The 19,398-nt window shown below is 43.4% G+C and overlaps 2 protein-coding genes across 5 annotated transcripts in view; both read right to left on the reverse strand.

The window, feature by feature from the left end:
• LOC119656024 overlaps positions 1-3,536 on the reverse strand; it is a 260,457-nt gene extending 256,921 nt beyond the window's left edge. For all 4 annotated transcript variants that reach the window (XM_038062287.1, XM_038062286.1, XM_038062289.1 and 1 more), the window contains exon 1: positions 3,081-3,536. The gene's annotated coding sequence lies outside the window, so the exon portion shown is untranslated. The remainder of the gene's footprint in view (positions 1-3,080) is intronic.
• A 7,456-nt stretch (positions 3,537-10,992) lies between these two features.
• On the reverse strand, positions 10,993-11,517 carry LOC119654057 (plasma kallikrein-like). Its single transcript, XM_038059222.1, has one exon. It carries the CDS (start codon positions 11,515-11,517, stop codon positions 10,993-10,995), a length of 525 nt encoding a protein of 174 aa, XP_037915150.1.
• Between the last annotated feature and the right edge of the window lie 7,881 nt (positions 11,518-19,398).

The following is a 19,398-nucleotide window of genomic DNA, read 5'->3' on the forward strand; positions in this document are numbered from 1 at the left end:
TCAGATAAAACCTAAAAAAACCCATTCATTCTAGGGACAGTCAAGAAAACTGGAAAACTGAGTTTGAAAAGGAACGCATCAGCGCTCTGTAAAGGATGAAAAATAAGGCTGAGATAGCTTGCCAAGACCAATACGGGCCAGGAAAAGTCAAATGTAAATGCAGTACCATCCGCTCGTTGCAATTAATCCGTTGTAGGTGCAGTTAGTGCTTCAACAAACAGGGCATTTCCTCCTACGAGAGTCACCAGGACCCTTTGCAACTTAATCAGAGAATACGAAAAAGCGTGCACCAGTCAAGCGTGAAATTGGATAAATAATAGACGAATTAAATGCAGAACAGATTGCTGCTAGCCGCTTAAAACTACAAACTATAAGCGAATACTACATTATTCGCTGATTTCACGAAATGCGGATCATCGGCGTTTCTTTAGTTTCTGTCCCGAACTGCTGAAAAAAAATCACGCGGCATTCCTCCTTTTTCTACTACATATCATTTTTTGTCACTTCATTACCCCATTTCTGAGTTTCTTTTCCTTCCAGATTACACATTATTAATAATTAACGTCTTTCAATAATAATTAACGTCTTTAAATGATCATACCAAGTTTTGTTCAAAATTTCTACCCAAAATGTACACTCTGCAGCTGCCTCTATAGGGGCGTGAACATTCTTCAGGCTTATATTTCTAAATTTGCCTCGCAAGCGCATAATGCTTAGCCGTTCGCTTAACAGCAGGTTTCATTTTTTGGCTCACTAGAAAACCTAATCCGAGCACTTGGTTTCTTCTCCAGGAAACCGGTCCCTGTCGAGTGCATCTCTTGTAGTAATGTTACATTAGACCTATACTGGGACAGGATATCGGCTAGCTGCTGGGCGGCTTTCGGTCTGTACAGGGAGCGCAAGTTCTATAAGAAAATGCGCAAATCGTTGTTCCGTTTTTGTTTTTGGGTTCATCGTTGTGTTGTCAGTCCAATCCGAGCTCCTTTTGTGGCCTCGTAATAAGTTGTTTTTCGTGTAGAGTTATCAGCTCTGCCCAACCCTCAGATTTCCAGATGAGTCTTTCACCCACGTACCACTACCATAATTTCATTCAATACATTCGGCTCTCGAATGATGTGCGAGGGTAAGTTTTCAGCTGCTCCTGCAATGGTTGAGGTTGATTAGTATCAACCTTATTTATCCCTACGATTCAGCTCCCCGGAGGATACCTGCCATCACTCGTATCGTGCAGGTTGTCTATTCTCTGGACCAGTGCAATCTTTGATAAGATGGCCCCCTTCTCCACACTTCCTGTGCCTTCTCGATCTATCGTGCTTACTAGTACATGCTGCTGCAAAGTGACCAAAATCGAGGCATCTGAAGCATTTCTTGAGAGATATTGCTTCCTAAGTGGGCACACGTCCCAACCTATTCTTACCTTGACATTCCTCATCGTATATTTTAGAAAATCGAATTGTATTGCTGTGTACCTGCATATGTTAGCGCACGATTAAATGCATTTTGCCTAGTGGCTTAACGCAGGGAGTACAGAAACGCTAATCTATTCAAAGCCTGCGAATGTGCCCTACACTATTAACATGCCGCCGGGGTGTATCATGGACGAGTTGGAATTTGCTATCAAGCAATGCCGTAGGCTTCGCTTTCCCCGCTAATAAAGTTTTTTTTATTTTTGCATATATTCAATGCAAAGTGTCCTTAGAACTCAAAGCTTAGCGTTTACTTTTAAGAGTGTAACACTTGACTAAAGTCTTTTTCCGGAAAATTTTACCAGGTGACCTAAACTGCGGAAGAAGAAAGATAGGTGAATTCTTACGAAGTAAATCTTACAACGGCTTCTTGAAGGTAGTCATTTGTGAGCTCTACTCAAATGTTCTAATAAAAGATACAGTAAGGAGTTAATAAATTGCGAGAATAATTGCCTAAAGGTCTACAAGCGTTGGTTGAGCCTAGCCAGGAACAAAGTTTTGAAAGACTCCTTGCTATTTCTATTTCTATTTCTTCAGACAAATAGTCCTTCAGAAGGCACAAATATATATAAATATACCTTTGAGAGAAAGATACAGTGCAATAGATAAATAATAATTCAATTTAGAGCTGCTGACCCGATGAAGTTAAAAAAGTAAACGCATTATATCAGATGAACTCAACTATTAAATAAAACTGAAAGTAGGCTGCAAAGGAAAATTGGATTCATACCCAATATCTTTTATATTTGTCACATTTCGTATATAGTATTATGCGATCTAGAATTCAGTGATAGTTTTTTACTGGTATTGATGTTTCTCCTAAATGTGGAAAAAGCCTTCAGAGGTGGATGGACCTCAATATGGATCTCACAATTAGCATGCAACTGTAACTACTGTATCAAAGAATCTGGTTAACAACTTGATTAGTTCGAACTTCCCTTTTGCACCCTGATTTAGTCTTTCATACTGAAGAAAATTTTAATGGAACAAATCAAGAGTTTGTTTTATGCACTGGAGCAGATCCCATTCAATACCTGACCTAGCAACCACAACAGCAGGTATAACCATTCCAGTAAGGCGGAGCTCGAATAGCTGACCTGCATGTTCTTGACCCTGACCTCGTGTTCAACTACCAACGTTTTTTCTGATAACAGCGAAACTTATGATTCTCTCAAAGGACCAGAATGATGTGAACATGTAGAAAAGCAGTTAGCGTCTTTCATCACTCTTCTTTTCTAAAGATTCAATCCATTGCTTTCATCAGAGCTATTTTTCTCCAATAAAAGGAGCCATTTCCTTTTTCATGATTGCTAAAGGTCGCTAACAAACAAAATACAAATCAAGTTAATCCTGAGGATCACTGGATCTTAAAACTAAACAAACTAAGCTTTCATAATCAAAAATTATTTGAGCCACATTTCAAAATCAACAGCACAACCTTAAACCACAACATGAAACTTCCACGAAACTGCCATAAAAACTCCCATTCCAAGACCCGGGAGAGAAGCAACCAAGTGTAGCAATCACGACTCACTTATATGATATATAACTATTAAAACTTCCCCGGGGAAATAGTGTGGAGCAAGTTCCCCGGGCTAAGTTTCTCGTACTTACACCATAAATCTGCTCCCAGGCTTTTCCCGTCGAGACGAAACCTCCTAAACGGCTACAATGCAGTAATTTGCTCCACCACCAACAAACCACTTCCGTTTCGTATTATTCGTTACTTTTTGAACTTTCAATTACCACACCGTCCAATCTTTGCTCATTGGCAACGCATTTCTCATCAATAATCACACCAGCCACCACACTCCACTATCAATGCACCACCAACATCACCATTGTCATCGACGAGCAACAAGTAGTGCACATCGCACGGTTTGGGCATCCCGGAATCTGATTCTCTTGTCCTTGCTCTCGTGAGCCCTGCCACAATCCAATCCTAGACTTATCGCTAGACTAGGGGGATTTCCCTAGAGTCGCTTTACTGTAGTTTCCTGTGTGAATATATGCAATTTGTCTGTGGCTAGAGATATCACTTTTCTTGGCAAACCGACCGAAATGGACCGAATTGAGACACCGACTGAACTGAGCCGGGGAGAGCTCAACTAGTTGTTCTTATTCACTTTTTCAACACCTGTGGAAACGTTTTTTCCAGATTTTCCATTTTCCCGGGAAAATGTTAGAGCATGCGTGCTCTTTCCAGTGGGAAAATTCATGGCTGGAAAGAAAGCTTTGACCGTGGCAAACACAGGTGGAGGGAAGTACACGTGGTCTTGAAAGCTTCAAAATAGCTCCAGTGGTTTGGCTGCAAAAAAAAATTGTCAATCACCTACCCTTGAAAAAGTTGGGGAGAAGTAGTAGAAACCTGGGTGCATATATTCACAGGAAGTTGTGTTTCTCTTGAGAAGCATTATTCAATATGTGAAAGGAATTTCTTAACAGTAAGTCACCTCAAACTCCATCAAATACTGCACTAAAGTTTCTTCTATGATGCACTGCGCTCCTGTTTCCACTGCAAGGACTTTCATCACTCGGAGTTCTTGGAAGTTAATTTAAAAAATATTTCAGGAATTCCTTGCTTAGACAGGAAAGGTAAATGCTCCTTATTCTCGAACAGAAGCTGAAAAATCAGAAGAAGAATCAATCGTAAACAGAAAAGGAATCCTATCTTATTTTGAAAATGCAAAGATATGTAAGCGATCAATTATTTTTTGGCCAAATAATTACTTCTTGATTCTTCTAAATAATTTTGCGATGGATGCGGATTTTCCCTTCGATAATGGATGTCGGTAGCAATAGGAAGTCATCCTGTTCCAGGAAGAATTAAAAGAACTGATGATAAATTGCATTTTACGCCCCTTGGAGTGAAAATATCGATGGGTTTGGGATTTATTAAACACGAAGACGTTCTGTACTAAAGAAAAGGGCTGGTATTAGCCATGAAATATGCTCCCTTTATATCATCCATGCATTTTAAGATCAACCCCTACTAATGTATGGGCAAAGATAGGGTTTCTTGAGGTCGACAGGATGTTTCAATGCCACCAGAGAAAAGATAAGCAAATTCGAAAAGACTCATCTCAGCAAACGAATTCGAAAATCGAATAAACAAGACTTAAAAGGCCAGAAAAAGAAGTAAGCGTTCAAGCAGTTCTTTACATTGAAGACCGCGGAGTATATGAAAGCAGAATTAAGAAAAAAAATTGAAAAATAAAACTCCGTCGTAACCGGTCCCAAACCTGGTTGTGAAAGGAAGCGGGATAGATAGCTTCAGTCTGAATGCCTATACGCCACCACAGCGTTTCAAGGGGTAGGTGAGGGAAGTGCAGGGATTTTGCAATTCTGCAGATCACTCATTGAGGAAGCTATCACAACCCGACGCAGTTAAGTATAAAATGCAATCGCAAAAAATGAGAAGAGGGAAAAATTTAAAGTCCGGCACGAATAACCGGCGGGAGTCGTCTGTCTTGGCGACCGAGTCGGGGTCCCGTTATGGACAGCACGGCGTCGAAACTGCTAATCCTGGGGCCGTTCGACGTCTAGGCGCCCGGTTACCAGGAACATGGCTCCGCCAGCTACAACTGCTTCGCCATAATCTGTGACGACTACTTCAGCAGGTTTGCATAGGCAGCGGATGAAATGGACTGTGAAGATGAACCTCTTTATCATTCGCTCCTACTACAAAATAACGGAACAACAGGTACAACATCTTATCGCTCCACCACGCAACACCACGTCGCACTGCGGCAACAGTTTCAGTAGTCGCCGAAACATACTTCATCACCGTCCAACTGAAGTCTCCGTTGAGGTTCGGGAAGATTTCCAAAGAGCGTGTATAGAATTTTCGGACAATGCTAGGCTGACTCAACACAGCTCTGGTAATGCCAGCAGACAGGTGAAGAATAAAGTGCAAAGGGTTTACCGAAACTAGGCCGTCCCCAGTGACACAGTCGTAGTTGAAATTCTGGGCACATTAAAGCTTTTTGTCGTACGCAGTTAGATGCGACGGTATAGCAAAAGTCACTCCAGACGTATCCAAAATACAACGTACGAGAGGAACCAGCGCAGTTTCTTCAGATCACTCAATGAATCATAGCAAAACGTCCCGACAATGTAGTTCTCGGTAACGGAAGCGAAAGGATATTGGGGTGAACTTTGCGGGTTACCCATCCAGCATGCTTAGCGGATTACTGCCGAAGGCACCCGCTGTGTTTTTTTGTGGGCGTGAATTTTACGGATGTTGCCAAAGAGGGGATTAGACGAGCCATAAACAGTTCGAAGAGCTAGGGAGGCGGAGCTAGTAAAGGATCCGACGCAGAACTTCTGGTAGAGAAATCAGGTTGCACTGTTGATTTGATTTACAATTAGTGAGGGCCTCAGGTATGGACTTTCTCTTTAAATACGTAACAAACCACAATGGTATTATATACAGAAAGGAGGAAACTGAGTAGTTCTTGCCTCCCAGAGATAAGAGGTACAACCATTCAACTCTCCGAAGAAGTGAAATATCTAGGAGTTATGCTAGACAAAAAGCTTGTCCAGAACGAACATGCAGAGATAAAAACGAAGCGAGCTATGTACTGTGTAGGCGAATTTTGGCTCGACAAGGTGACTTACGCCTCATGTATGTTAATAATAATACATATCATTACGCCGAAGTTCACTTATGCGTATATAGTGTGGTGTATTAACGTGAAACAAAAGCATTTTCACAGTAATTTAATCGCACTGTCTTGTGTTCTTATGTCTGGGTATTACCGGTACCATAAGCGCAACTTCTACTCAATTTTAAGCCGTTGCAATATGTAGTATATTCAAGGCAATGCAATGAAAGCAGCTCATAAACTAACTCATTTAGACCTGTGAGAAGACAATGGACGCAAGGGGCAGAGATCAATGGATGAGTTATGTCTACAGGCATCTAGTCTTTGTAATACCTTCTGATTCTCGGATCCCCACATACCTGATTAGTAGAAGTTGTAAAGTTATCCGCGAACGTAGAGAAAACTGAAACGAACCAAAGGAATGTATGACGGAATATACGGAGGTCTCGTACACCGATGGGCTCAAAAACAGAGTATGGTTCTGCAGCAATATCACTCAGCAGCAGAGTACAGCAGTATATCACTCGAACAAAAACGAGAAGAGAGCATTAGTTAGGGCAGTCAAAAGGTAGTATAGGTCCCAGGGCGAAACGTGGATTTGTACCCACTATAGAGCATAAGACCTGGGAAACACCTGCTGAACCAACACCAACAGCTCTACTACCAAATTCTATCTCCACCTCCACGTGGTGACCGCTGGGAGTTCTTTCTTTATGAAATACTGCAGAAGGAGAATGATGTACCAACTGGTACTCTAGGTTAAGGCTTGGGTAGGGCTGACAACCCTACACGGAAAACAACTTGCTACGAAAGCACAACAGGAGCCTCGGACAGGATGGATTTCAAAATGACGAACCCGGCAACGACAACGGATCAACGATTTGCGCATTTTATCATGGAGCATGCGCTCCCTGTACAGACCGAATGCTGCTGTGCAGCTAGCCGATACCCAATCCCAATATAAGGCTGATGTAACAGCGTTGCATATATTACAGCGGCCATTCAGTAAACCATGTGCTCGTAGTTGGTTTCATAGGCAGCCAAAAAATTAAACCTGCTGTTATCGGCTTCAAAAATATAAGTGAAAGGCAATGCGCTCTGCATTTGCGAGGCAAGTTTAGAAATATAAGCCTCATAAACGTTCACGCCCCTACAGAGGAGACTACAGAGTAAGAGAAGGATACTTCCTACGAGGCAGTTGAGCGGACCCTCGAAGCCTGTCCTAGATATGATATCAAAATCATTCTTCGAGATTTCGACAGTCAAGTAGGGACGGAGCCCGTATTCAAGCGGTACGTTGGCTCCCATAGCTTATACCAAAATACAAATGATAACGGACTGCGGATTATTTAATTAGCAGTGCCACACGAAATGGTTGTTGGAAGTACCTGGTTTGAGCGGAAAGCGGTCCACAAACACACGTGGGCTTCTCCAGATGGGACCACTTTCAGCCAAATTGACCAAGTGTTGATCAAACGCCGTCACCTCTCAGCCTTGATGAATGTCAGAACTAGGATCACTATCTCGTTGGCATGGTGCCCCGAGCTCGAATAACAACACCACCTAGAATCTCCTCTGACAATCAGGTGAGAGTTAACACTGAAGTCATCCACAACACAGCCCTCCGCGACACCTAGAGGAGGGAAATGAATGCCGCAATAACCGCAGTCAACACAGGACCTGGAGATGAAGCATCAACAAATGATCTTCACAACCACCTGAAGAACGTTATCATTGATACGGCCACAAAGATGCTTGGCCCCAGCCGCAAAAAAAGTTGGAATATAAGCTAGTAACGGGGGTGGAAGAATGCTGCATACCGAGTAATGAAAAGAAAAAGGTAGCACGGGAGAACCAACAGGTCTGTAAATTAGAAAAGTACAGGGAGTAACCGCAACAAGCGCAAGTTTTACCAACAAGTCAGCAGGATGATAGCATAACGAGGGTAAAATTGTACACCGCCAAGAGAGAATTTGGTATCCCGACGAAATTGATAAGGCTGACTAGGCTAACCCTGACCAATGTGCGAGGCCAAATAAAAGCAGCAAGATCACTCTCAAGACCATTCGGCATCAACAACGGTCTAAGACAAGGGGATGCCCTATCATGCGTCCTCTTTAACCTGGCCCTCGAGAAAGTGATCCGTGATGCTGATGTAAATGCAAGAGGTACGATCCTCTTTAAGAACCACCCGAGACGTATAAACTGCCTTCATCCAAATCGAGCAGGTGGCAATTGGCGCGAGATGTTGGGCTGCACATCTATAAAGGCAAAAAAAGTATATGGTGGCAACGTCAGCACTGAAAACCAACCAACCAACAACATCAAACCGCACTGTTCAAATGGGAAGAATAAAGATAGGAGACTACAACTTTGAGGCCGTTGATAATTTCTCCTACCTAGGGTCGAAAATCACAACCGATAACATCTATGACGGTGAAATCCGCGCACGGTTGTTGTTAACCAACAGAGCCTATTTCAGCTTACAAAAACTGTTGCGCTCGAAATGTCTCACCATAGGGTCAAAGCTCTTACTGTACAACACAATGATCTTGCCAGTCCTCATGTATTCCCCCGAGACTTGGGTTCTTAGCAAGAAGAATTGCGAACTCTTGACCGCGTTCGAGAGAAGAATCCTCTGAAGAATTTTTGGCCCCCGACATGAGGATGGACGATTCGGTAGCCTACATAACGATGAAACCTATGAGCGATACCACGACCGTTCGGTTGTGGATAAAATCCGGCTCAATAGGTTACGGTGGGCGGGTCACTTAATCCGTATGGATGAGGATGATCCCACCCGGAAAGTCTATAAGGGCAATATCTATGGTATAAAAAGAAGACGAGGCAGACCCTGCCTAAGATGGAGCGATGGCGTAGGTCAGGACCCCAGACAGCTTTTAGGGATATCGAATGTCTTCCGCTCGAAACGTGCCACCATAGGGTCAAGGCTATTACTGTATAAGACAATGATCTTGCCAATCCTCATGTATTCCTCGGAAACTTGGATTCTTAGCAAGAAAAATTGCAAACTCTTGGCCGCGTTCGAGAGAAGAATCCTCCGAAGAATTTTTGGCCCCCTACATGAGGATGGACGATTCCGTAGTCTACATAACGAAGAAATCTATAAGCGATACCATGACGGTCAGGTTGCCGATAAAATCCGGTTCCATAGGTTACGGTCGGCGGGTCACTTAATCCGTATGGATGAGCATGATCAAGCCCAGAAAGTCTATAAGGGCAATATCTATGGTAGAAAAGGAAGCCGAGGCAGAGCCTGCCTGAGATGGAGCGATGACGTTGGTTAGGACGCCAGACAGCTTTTAGGGATATCGAATTGGTGGACCTCGGCGCAAAACCGGGATGTCTGGATTTCCTTATTAAGGTAGGCCTAGACCATATACCGATTGTTGCCATGTTGATGATGACGATAATTCATTAGTTGAATATATGTTCAGATTATGAATTTTACAAGACCATACGTGTGCATCCTGTAATGAGAAAGCGGAATCTACGGTACATTTTCTACATAAATGCCAAGCCTGCGGACGCATCAGATATAAGTTCGTTGCTGCTGGTGTGCAGCGGATAACACCACATCCGGTAGCGGAAGTCCTGCGATACGTAAGCAAATCTGGAATATTCTGGAATATTCCATAGTGTTCAGAGACTTGCCTTTCTCTCTCATACCTCATAAATATACACACGCGTGGAATAATTAAGGAAATATAAGGTTCTAACCATCTGTTTCATCGTAAAAGCAAGGTGGACTAACCCGCGATCAAGGTCTTTGTCATGAAAATTGATACAGTTACTCCGCACTGGATATCGCTGAAGACCAAAACACTAACGACATTTCTAGTGACTTATCAACCAAATCCTTCTGGAGACAAAAAATGAAGCTAGGGGGTCCTAAACTAAGAATATAAATTGTTACCTATGACGAGGTCGACGATCTTACTCCAAGCAAAGCGATAAACTGCAGATTTTCCCGCCTTGAGTGACTACAATAAATAAATTCTACAGTGCAAAATCAGTGAACGGATCAGAAATGCGATATCGAATAGCCTCCTTCTATAAGTAAAATAGCACGCGAGCCACACGAAAGTTCCAGATGCGTGAACTGAAGGACAAGATACTGGCGGAGGAGCTACGATACTCATTTTGCTTCTTATTTTCTTCACTACAATTCTCTATGTTATCTCCTACAATTCCGATATCCCCATGTTTGAATAATTCGCGTGAGCATTTTAGGTAACCGGAATGCCATGTCCGTCATGCGGCTCATGATGGCCTTTCGGATGACTTGGATTCAACACTTCCATCCAGACATCACGCTAAACATGTCTACATCATGTGCGTCAGCTCGCATTTAGCACATACTTTATTGCAAAGCCATTCCCTTCTAGCATCATTCAGCATTCATGAAAGGGGATTTGGTGCCGCAGAAAACCAAAGGGGACTCAATGTTTCCCCCTGGAAGATGCCCCTCCGTATGTGGATGAGCCATGATGTGTTGGTACCCCCACATGTACGCATTGACAAGGTACATGCCACCCTTCCATGACTGTCGCCAAAAACTTTATTAGTTTCAGATCAATGCCACACATCCGTAGGACATTGACTAGCCAGGTTTGCGGGACGCTGTCAAAAGCCTTGCCTTAATCGGTATGTCGTCTATAGAGATTTCTTTGGCCGCTAGCTGCCTGTCCTGCAACCACCGAGTCGATAATGGCCTGCTCTTTGCAACCCCTGATCTCACTCGGCAGCATTTCTACTCCTCGGACAAAATGTTGTGAATGTGTTGAAATGACTTTTGCCATACCATCATAACCGGCTGCATACGACTGAAAATTTTTGCTCAAGAAATAGAACCAGTTCAAAAAAGAAATCTTTATTAAAGGAGAAAACGATCCATTTTATTGAAAACGCCAGTAATAATAAGAAGATTTGTAACCATTACGGGTCACCTCATTAATCCAATTTTCATATCTCGCCAAATTAACATAAATTGATGGCATATCTGATACGCAGTTTAAAGGAGATGTGAAGATTCCAACTAGACGTGGCTGCCGCGGCCAACCAATAACTAAGCCACCGCCTTCATTACCCTCACATGGAACGTGATTATAGCTATCCCAGCTCAATGTACAAATCTGCAAGTATTCATCGTAGGACTTCCCATATCGCGCTTTGCATTCCGTAGGCGATATTAATCTGAACATTCCGTAGGTCAATCCTTGATCATGAGCGGGCGAGAATCCTGGCATCACAACGAATCCATTATTTCGCTTGTAGCTCGGAGTATCCTCCTTAGCAGCAGTTGAGCCTGACCCATAAGAAATTGGAGCCACTTCTTCCGAAAACCGTAAAACAACTGGTAGCTTGACCAGAGCGATATTGTCGAAACCAGTAGGGTAAGGGACAACAGAGCTTTCATCCATGGTAACTGAGTACGAATTCCGGGAATCGTTGTAATTCTTCATTTGAAAGTGGACTGTAAACTGGCCATTCGGGACGCAATGAAGGGAAGTGAGGATCCATCTGTCAGCAATAATTGAGCCGCTGCAATATTCCTGACCCTTGGTACCGGCACGGGTGATAGTTACGTGGTGGGGAAACCTTCTGAGGGTATCTACCAGCTGTCCTGCAAGAATCCTTCCGCTTGGCTCTGCCAACGCTGTCCTAGATATAAAGAACAAAACTCCTAATGCGATTGTACAGACTGAATACTTTGCCATGATGACTTTCACTTCTGTTACTGTACCTGATCGGTAATTTCGCAAGACTTAAATAGTCAACACATTGCAACGAGAACATAGCGAACGTTATCTTCCCGCTGTTTTGTCGCTTTCTGGTACTTCACCTTGCGAATTTGATTGTTGAACAACATGTTCTTGTTGCATTTGATGTCGTCAACTATGGCAAAAAATGCTGTTTCAATTCGGGAGTTTTTCTTCTTCGATGTATTCTAGATTGAAGTTAATTAATTTGGAAATGTTCTTTCCCCTGATATTAGCAAATACTTCTGATTGGATAACTGATTTGGAAACAGAAGATACGCAGTCGATTAAGTGGAATCCCCGCAATCGATAGCATAGAATATGTACGAGTACAAAACATTTGATAAGTTTTTGTTTGGGGTTTAAGGATATTTGGAACCAGTATCAAATAGAACTTTGCAGGACCCTTCAGGAGAGATTAAAAGGGAACTCAGTCTACTTCCGGCAAAACATTTTATCTTCATCATGTCATATCATCAAATTTACAAATGTATGTATAATGTGCCGATAGTACATCCGAAGACCAGGTTCCTTTCTAAGACAAAACCGATCCGAGCGAAATAGTGGAAACGTGGAGAATAAAGGGGTCTCTTCATAAATGTAAAGAGGAGATGCACGTTTTTAGTCATGAGGGGCATCAAATGAAACATTTCAATTAGAAGTTTCCGAAACTGATGTTAGTTTTGACATCATATATAAAGTGAGCAAGTTAGGAGTCAAAATGTGCGCCTTTAAAGAGAGAGAGGACTCATTTTCCAATATTATCCAACACAAAAATCTGCAAAAAATCAGGATGATGCGCTTATATATAAATTAGACCTCAAAATATGTCCCATACCGATATCTGCTCATATGAACTCAGTAGTAGCATATTACCAACTTTCCAAAATCGGCTGAAAAGCCCCCTTAATCCCATCTTACGAGTACCACCAGTCCCAAGTTTCATGAAACTCCGGCTATCAGTGTCAAAATTACAGCAAACTTTTCGCCGGAATTTACTCCATAGGCCATGCAAATAAGATACTGCCGTTGTAGTTATCGAAATTCAAGAAAGGATTTCACTTAAATTAAACAACGACACATGAATGCAGATTACTCGCCTTCAGTTAAGTCGGCGGCTACGGCAATTCCGTTTTGCCCAGGTCTAGTGGCTCAGCAGCCAGATGTGCTGGCTCCGGTTCAGGGCCGATGGGTGCATCCAATGTGCGGTTGGTGAATCCGACGCGGTTCGCACATTAACATAGATGCGTCTATTATGCGCCACATCACTCTACACCACAGCTGAAACCGTGCGGATTCTGCGATGAAACCCCGCGACTTAGCTTCGGCCTAGTTGCATTTGACGAGACGGGCGCTTCATGTTGCGGGAAATACCTGTTGCCCTGTAAACGGCGCGAATCTCGATAGGGAGATCCACTTGTGCCCTGCTCCGGACGACGAGTTTGAATGCGTTAGTGCTTCACTCCAGGAATTTTAAGAAGCCATCGCCTTCCGCGGCCCCCGAGCAGCATCTACTCTGATGAGGACCTACGAGCACGTTTCGAGATCCTTGAGGCCGCTGACCTTGGTAGTCGAGTGTCGCATAAGTTGAAGCGGCCACAGTTTCAAAACCGCATCGCTAACCAGGCGCAGCACAACAGTGTCGGTTAAACCCCACCTGGCGTCCAACACAAGGTTGGCAGCGGGCAGTCTTAAATTCTCTCCGTACATCATTTATGCGAAGCTGTTAGAAAATTCCTCTCGCTTGGCTATTTGGAGGTTGAGTAAGACGACAGGCAGGGTCCGCGACCAAGACGGATCGTCGCGAGCCATCAAAGTGACATTCAGCGCCCCATTGGACTCCGAGAAGAGAGTAGACTCAAACTCCATTCCCTGGTTCGTGATAAGTACGGCTAATACACCAAACCGCGGAATCCATTTTCGACAGAGAGCCTCGGTACGAAATTGTGCCGTAATGTAAGTCAGAGGTTTTGCTTCAGGCCACTGTGTACTCCTGTCAATGATTGCGAAGCAATGCTTGTATCCGTGCGATTCTCGCAAAGGGCTAATGTTGTCGAGGAGGATGGTAGTCAACCGAGGGAATACACCAACTTCCTTTTTTACGTGCTTGTTATTCTTACACTTTTGCCACACGATGCACTATCTGGCCCAAGAATTACGTCCTTGTTCATGGGCGGCCAGAATTATTTTCCGAGACTAACCGGTTCGTCGCGCAAGATCATGTACAGCGTGAAATAAATCGGCCGAAATAAATGGACTAGGTCCCTTATCTGAGGTCTCGGAGAGTAAATTGGAGTTTCAACGGAAGATAGGAAACTTCTTCAATTTGTATTTGGAGTTTGTCCAAGATTCGTGATAAAGTGTCCGCAACGACGTTGTCTTTTCTAGACATCTGTTGGATGTCGGAATTAAATTGGCTGATGAAACTCGGTTGCCGAAGTTGGTGTGGTAGCGCTTTGTCGGGCTTTTATTTAAGCGCGAAAGTAAGGGGCTTGTGGTCCGTAAACACTGTGAACGGCCTGCCCTCAAGGAAGAAAAGGAAGTATTTAATGGAGAGGTACCGGGCGAATAGCTCACGATCGTAGGCGCTATATTCGGGTTGAGTTGTTTCGAAAAGAAGCTCAACGGTTGCCAGGTTTGGTTCACCTGTTGGTGAGGAGCGCCACCTACCGCTGTATCTGAGGATTAGTAGAGTATCGGTTGGGAATTGTCTGATCATTGAGACGCCTGTAATCTCGGCAAGGCCTCCATGGTGTGGAGAGGAGATGACCAACAACTATTGGAAGGTCTACAATACAAATCTACAAAATCATCAATCTTTTCCTTTGAAGCAGATGGGAACCAATGGTATTGGCCGAGTGCTGCACGTCGTGCTTAACCGGCTGAGAGAAACTACTTTCAGTAGTAATGTTGCGATATTTTCTGAGGAGTGCGCCAGTTCGGCGATCGGTAATGCTCTCAAAATAATGGAAACAGTGTCGTTTGCGCAGGTGTAAATTTTTTTAAAGAGGGGTCTATTAAGGCAGGCAGGTCCACTAACAGCCCATAGTGACACAGGGAGTCTGTACCTAAAATGGGGGTGCGAATGTCCCCAAAACGAGTCGCCTTGAAAACGTTCGGCGCGATCCGAGACTCACATCCAGCTGCCTGTACCCGTAAGTGCAAATGGGAGATGAATTCGCCACAGCCAGTCGCCAGTTTGGCGGCGTTAATATGTTTGGGTGCGGATAAAACTGACACCTCCACTTCCGTGTCGGCCAGAAAGCAACGCCTGGTCGGAGGGTCGAAAATTGTAAAACGACATGATACTGCCCTTAGGGTAGTCGCCGTCGAGGCACCCAGTGAGCCTCGTTTTTTGTTGTATTGAAATTCAGTCATTCAGTCGCGTGAAATTCAAATGTATGGCAGTACCAGCAAATTGTCAGCAAATTGAGGGTTCCGGCGTGCGACTACCCAAACACCATTTCTAAGAAGTTAGATATTGTCTTCTATTTGTTGTTAAGTCTAAAATTGATAGACCAGTAGCTTACTCCAACCTAGAATTTTTTTTTATTATGTATATATATATATTTCGGGAGCAACCTACTCCCAACTTACAAAGCTGCAGTAGCTTTGTAGAGATGAAGGGAAGGGGGTCCCTATAGCCTACTTAAGCCTACCTCGAAGTATCGCAGATACTCGCCGTTTCTCGTCGAAGTCTGGTCTTCTTCTAGATCGTTGGCAGATCCTTAAGGTTATAAACATGCAGGCCGCAACCCGGCGATGTCTTCATGTTACCGCCTTTTTTGCGAAAATTCACCGACTCTTCGGCGATGTCTTCGTTTTACCGCCTTTTTGCGAAAATTCACCGACTCTGTATAGCAGCGCCATATGCTCCCATTATACGTTTCGTCATTCATTCCACCTTTTATGAAGCCGCGCTACGAGGATTGGGGCCTCCCAACATCATCTTTATGAATGGTTGCTTTCCTAACTTCTTCACGGACTAGTCCACGTTTCCAGCTTCGCGGGAACGTATATCGTCGCATGGCCCATATTCGATCTGGAGAAAAATTACGACCAATGTAGTACTCACATATGTCAGATTGATTATTGAGCCCAAACCTGTGCCACGAAAGGAGGACACATTTTCCGTATTCGTAACCATCAAGTCTAGCTCCACGAAAGGCTCGAGCAGGATACGGTCCCTAGCAGGCGACCCAACCTATTGTTAATTTACCAGCCGTCAACGCCGCTACGGCTGGTAAGCCCTCTGATTGTGGAATCTTGCAAGCCGTGTGCCCGAATTGGTCTTCTACTGCCTCGCGTTGTGATTGCATCAAAGTGTTTGCATTGTATCACAATCCACTGCTTTCTGGGCTTCTCTACCTTGCCAGGGAAATTTTCATCTGTTCTGCCCAGTGACTTCTTCAGCTCCAGCATTAAATCTCCTTTTAGGGAGCATCCGATTCGGCTAATGCTTTCTCTAAAGTCTATCAGCTCCTGATCGGATTTGACCTCTTTGTAGATATCGGGATATGCCATATTACAATTTTTCAAGACGATAATCAATTTGCGGAGTAATCCTCTTTTAAGTATCGCACTTTTCTTTCCGCGTCCCTTGGTCTATGATGCCTTGGTTCCGTTTTAAAGCTTTACCTCCCTTGGATCAATTGGAGCCGTAGCTGTTTCCACGATTTTTGTCATTTTGTTTGCCTTCCCCTTTGCCGGTGAGAGTTCCTTTTTCTTTTTCGCGTCCTGCGATAATCCAGAAGAATGACTCACACCCTCTCTACTCCACTTTTCAAGCTTACCGCTCTTTGGATTTTCAGGGGATGTCACTTGTGTTGCCTGAGTGGCGCTTGATTTCTTCGAGGCATTTTTTCATCCTTGGCATTATTGTACAGTATACGAATGGCACGGGCCATGTTTCTGACGGCCTGGTGCACATTATGTTTGTCCTCGATGAATTCGGACAACTCTATTATTTTTCCTCCAAGTAAGGCAAACGGTGATTCATCCATATTCACTATATTTATTAGTCTTCTGGAAGTTTCCCTGATTTGCTTCACCGACGTTGAGGTCAGTTTTTGGAACAGGCATTCTCGCGGCCGATGTACTCCCTTTAAATGCCTCTTTCTCCAGATTACTTATAATATTCGATGCAACGGTGGCCAAGTAACTCAGCACCGTGGGTGCCACTGGAGTCTGCATGTCTGTCTGTCACACCTGATTCACTCGGAAACGGCTAAACCAATTATCAAGAAATTTGGTGAGAACGTGTGGTCTGTGAATCCCTTTACATAAAGCGGGTGGTTTTCCCACAAAAGCTTTATACCCGAAACATCCAGCATCCGGTATTCCGACTTATTTGAATAAGTTTGCGCAATTGGCAAGGACATAAATTGCCAAGTATATATCCTTACATTATTTGAGAGTGGGTGTGTGTATTCGGTTTCTCCATGACTGAATACATGTGTCAAGAAATCGTGATATCTGTGATAATTGAATCCTCCCTTTACTGAGAGTAAAAAAACAATCCTTCACCTGTATTTAATAGAACCGTTAAAGTAGCAGTTGACATACAACATTTTACCTATTTAAAAATATCACAATGGCATGGTATAAAACACAGAATGACAGAGCTCAGGATAAATATTATAGAAGCCGACCAATCTCATTTCACAGCATAAATTACTAAAATTTTCATAAATCCCTAAAGACAACTTTTCAGACTGTCATCAACTCCTCAGCCTTGAAGGATATCCATTCACGAATACGAATCAATGAAGTCTCTTTCGTTACCATTTCTAAACAAAAATTCCACGGTTACAAAATCAAAAAATAAAACAAAAATCGCATTATGTTCTCCATTAAAGAAGTCACCTCTCACTGCTGTGTTGGTTCTCCTTCACAAACTTGGAACGGAGTTCAAGCACGTCCTTTAGGTGTTCACTTATAGCCACAGGTGATGTTGAACAACGGCAAAAGCCATAGCAACTTGGCAAACAACAACAATAATATTCACGCCAATAAAAAATCACATCGACCTCTGTCTGCTCAGGATGTCTTCGTCAATGGCAGGAAAGGAACTCAGCGTCCTAAGGAAAAGTAAACGATTTTCTTCCATGCAAATTTGATTTTCATGTCACAATTTAATTTTTATTATGCTTGTTTTTATCCTTATTTCATGGAAAAATGATATACAAATCATGGCGGAAAGGGAGGTTTCCCGGAATTTTCAGAGATTATTTTACAGACTTGATTTGGCTAGAATTTACCAACGACAAGAAGGCAAGTGCTTTTGTAAATTATTTGGAACTGTTTAACGATGTCGGTAATATCTTTTTCTTGTCGGAAATATTACGCTTTCGTTTTGGATGAAAATTCTGTTCAGATCAATAACAGTCAAGAATATAGTCTCTCTATGAAAGCTGCTTTGTATTTAAATAGATACTTTTTGAAATCTCTTGTAATTCACTTGAAATATTGGACTCTCGATTATCTGATTTTTGTTCTTCTCCAAGAAACCGTCCGTAATCGCTTGTTACGGGGACTAGCGCTTCAGTCACCAGAGGCGGAACTTTACCCGATGTGATACCATTAAGAACTGTAGTGAAGTGTTCCTTAGACCGCTTCAGCTGCTTTTCGTCGCGGACAGGACCACCAAATTGGTTGCCATAGCATGTAAGTTCTTTCACCAGACGTAAACGCTTCTGAAATGATTGCGTTTTGCGGAAACATCCACATTTTCAATCCCCTGTGCTCATTGATCCGTTCCCAAGGTCCCTCATTCGGCTAGATTTTATGGCGCCCTTCGGGACGTCCTGCGTCGCACCCGAGAAAAGAGCATTTTTATGTTGATTCAATGGTCATCAATATTCTCAGACGGGTTACTCAATGTATCTGCTAACCTGTCAGCAAGATAACTCTCCCACTGTCGGGCGACAGCTGCATCATATAAGCAGTCGATGTTGAACTTGCGGGGTGCATCCCTCCAACCCTGCGAGAAGTGGCCAGCTCAACACGATGAGATGATGATCATTTTCGAGCCCGATGTCAAAGCCTCTCTGATTACGCACATCCAGAAGACAACTCCTATATATACTGTTAATCGCAAAGTGGTCGATCTGATGGCTTGTACAGTGTTAGTCAGTCGAAGCTCTACAAACCTTATGGCAGGCTCTGTACTCGAACAATGTGCCAACAATGCGGAGACGGTGGAAACTGTATAAATCCACAAATTAGCATCCAAACCACCATTATTGTTACTTAGTTTTCCAACGTACAAAAGCATATTGCGATTAATTAGTGTGGCAAGACGAGGAGGATCAGAAGATCAGTTCTTATCTGAGTCATTGTTGACGTCTCGATAGCAATTTGCGCGTTGCTAGCCTACAAACTTCTGCTCCTTTTAGTTGTCTTCTACCATAAGCCACGAAGACTCTGAGGGGTTTCTTAAGTCCCAGCAGGGCAAGGATCTTGTTATTAGAGGCTGAAATCCTCCTTGACTTGTTTCAGTATGTCAGTCGCAGAGGCAGGCCCCTCTGCCCTACGTACCTA

Source organism: Hermetia illucens, chromosome 4 (assembly GCF_905115235.1).
Source record: "Hermetia illucens chromosome 4, iHerIll2.2.curated.20191125, whole genome shotgun sequence".
NCBI lineage: Eukaryota > Metazoa > Arthropoda > Insecta > Diptera > Stratiomyidae > Hermetia > Hermetia illucens.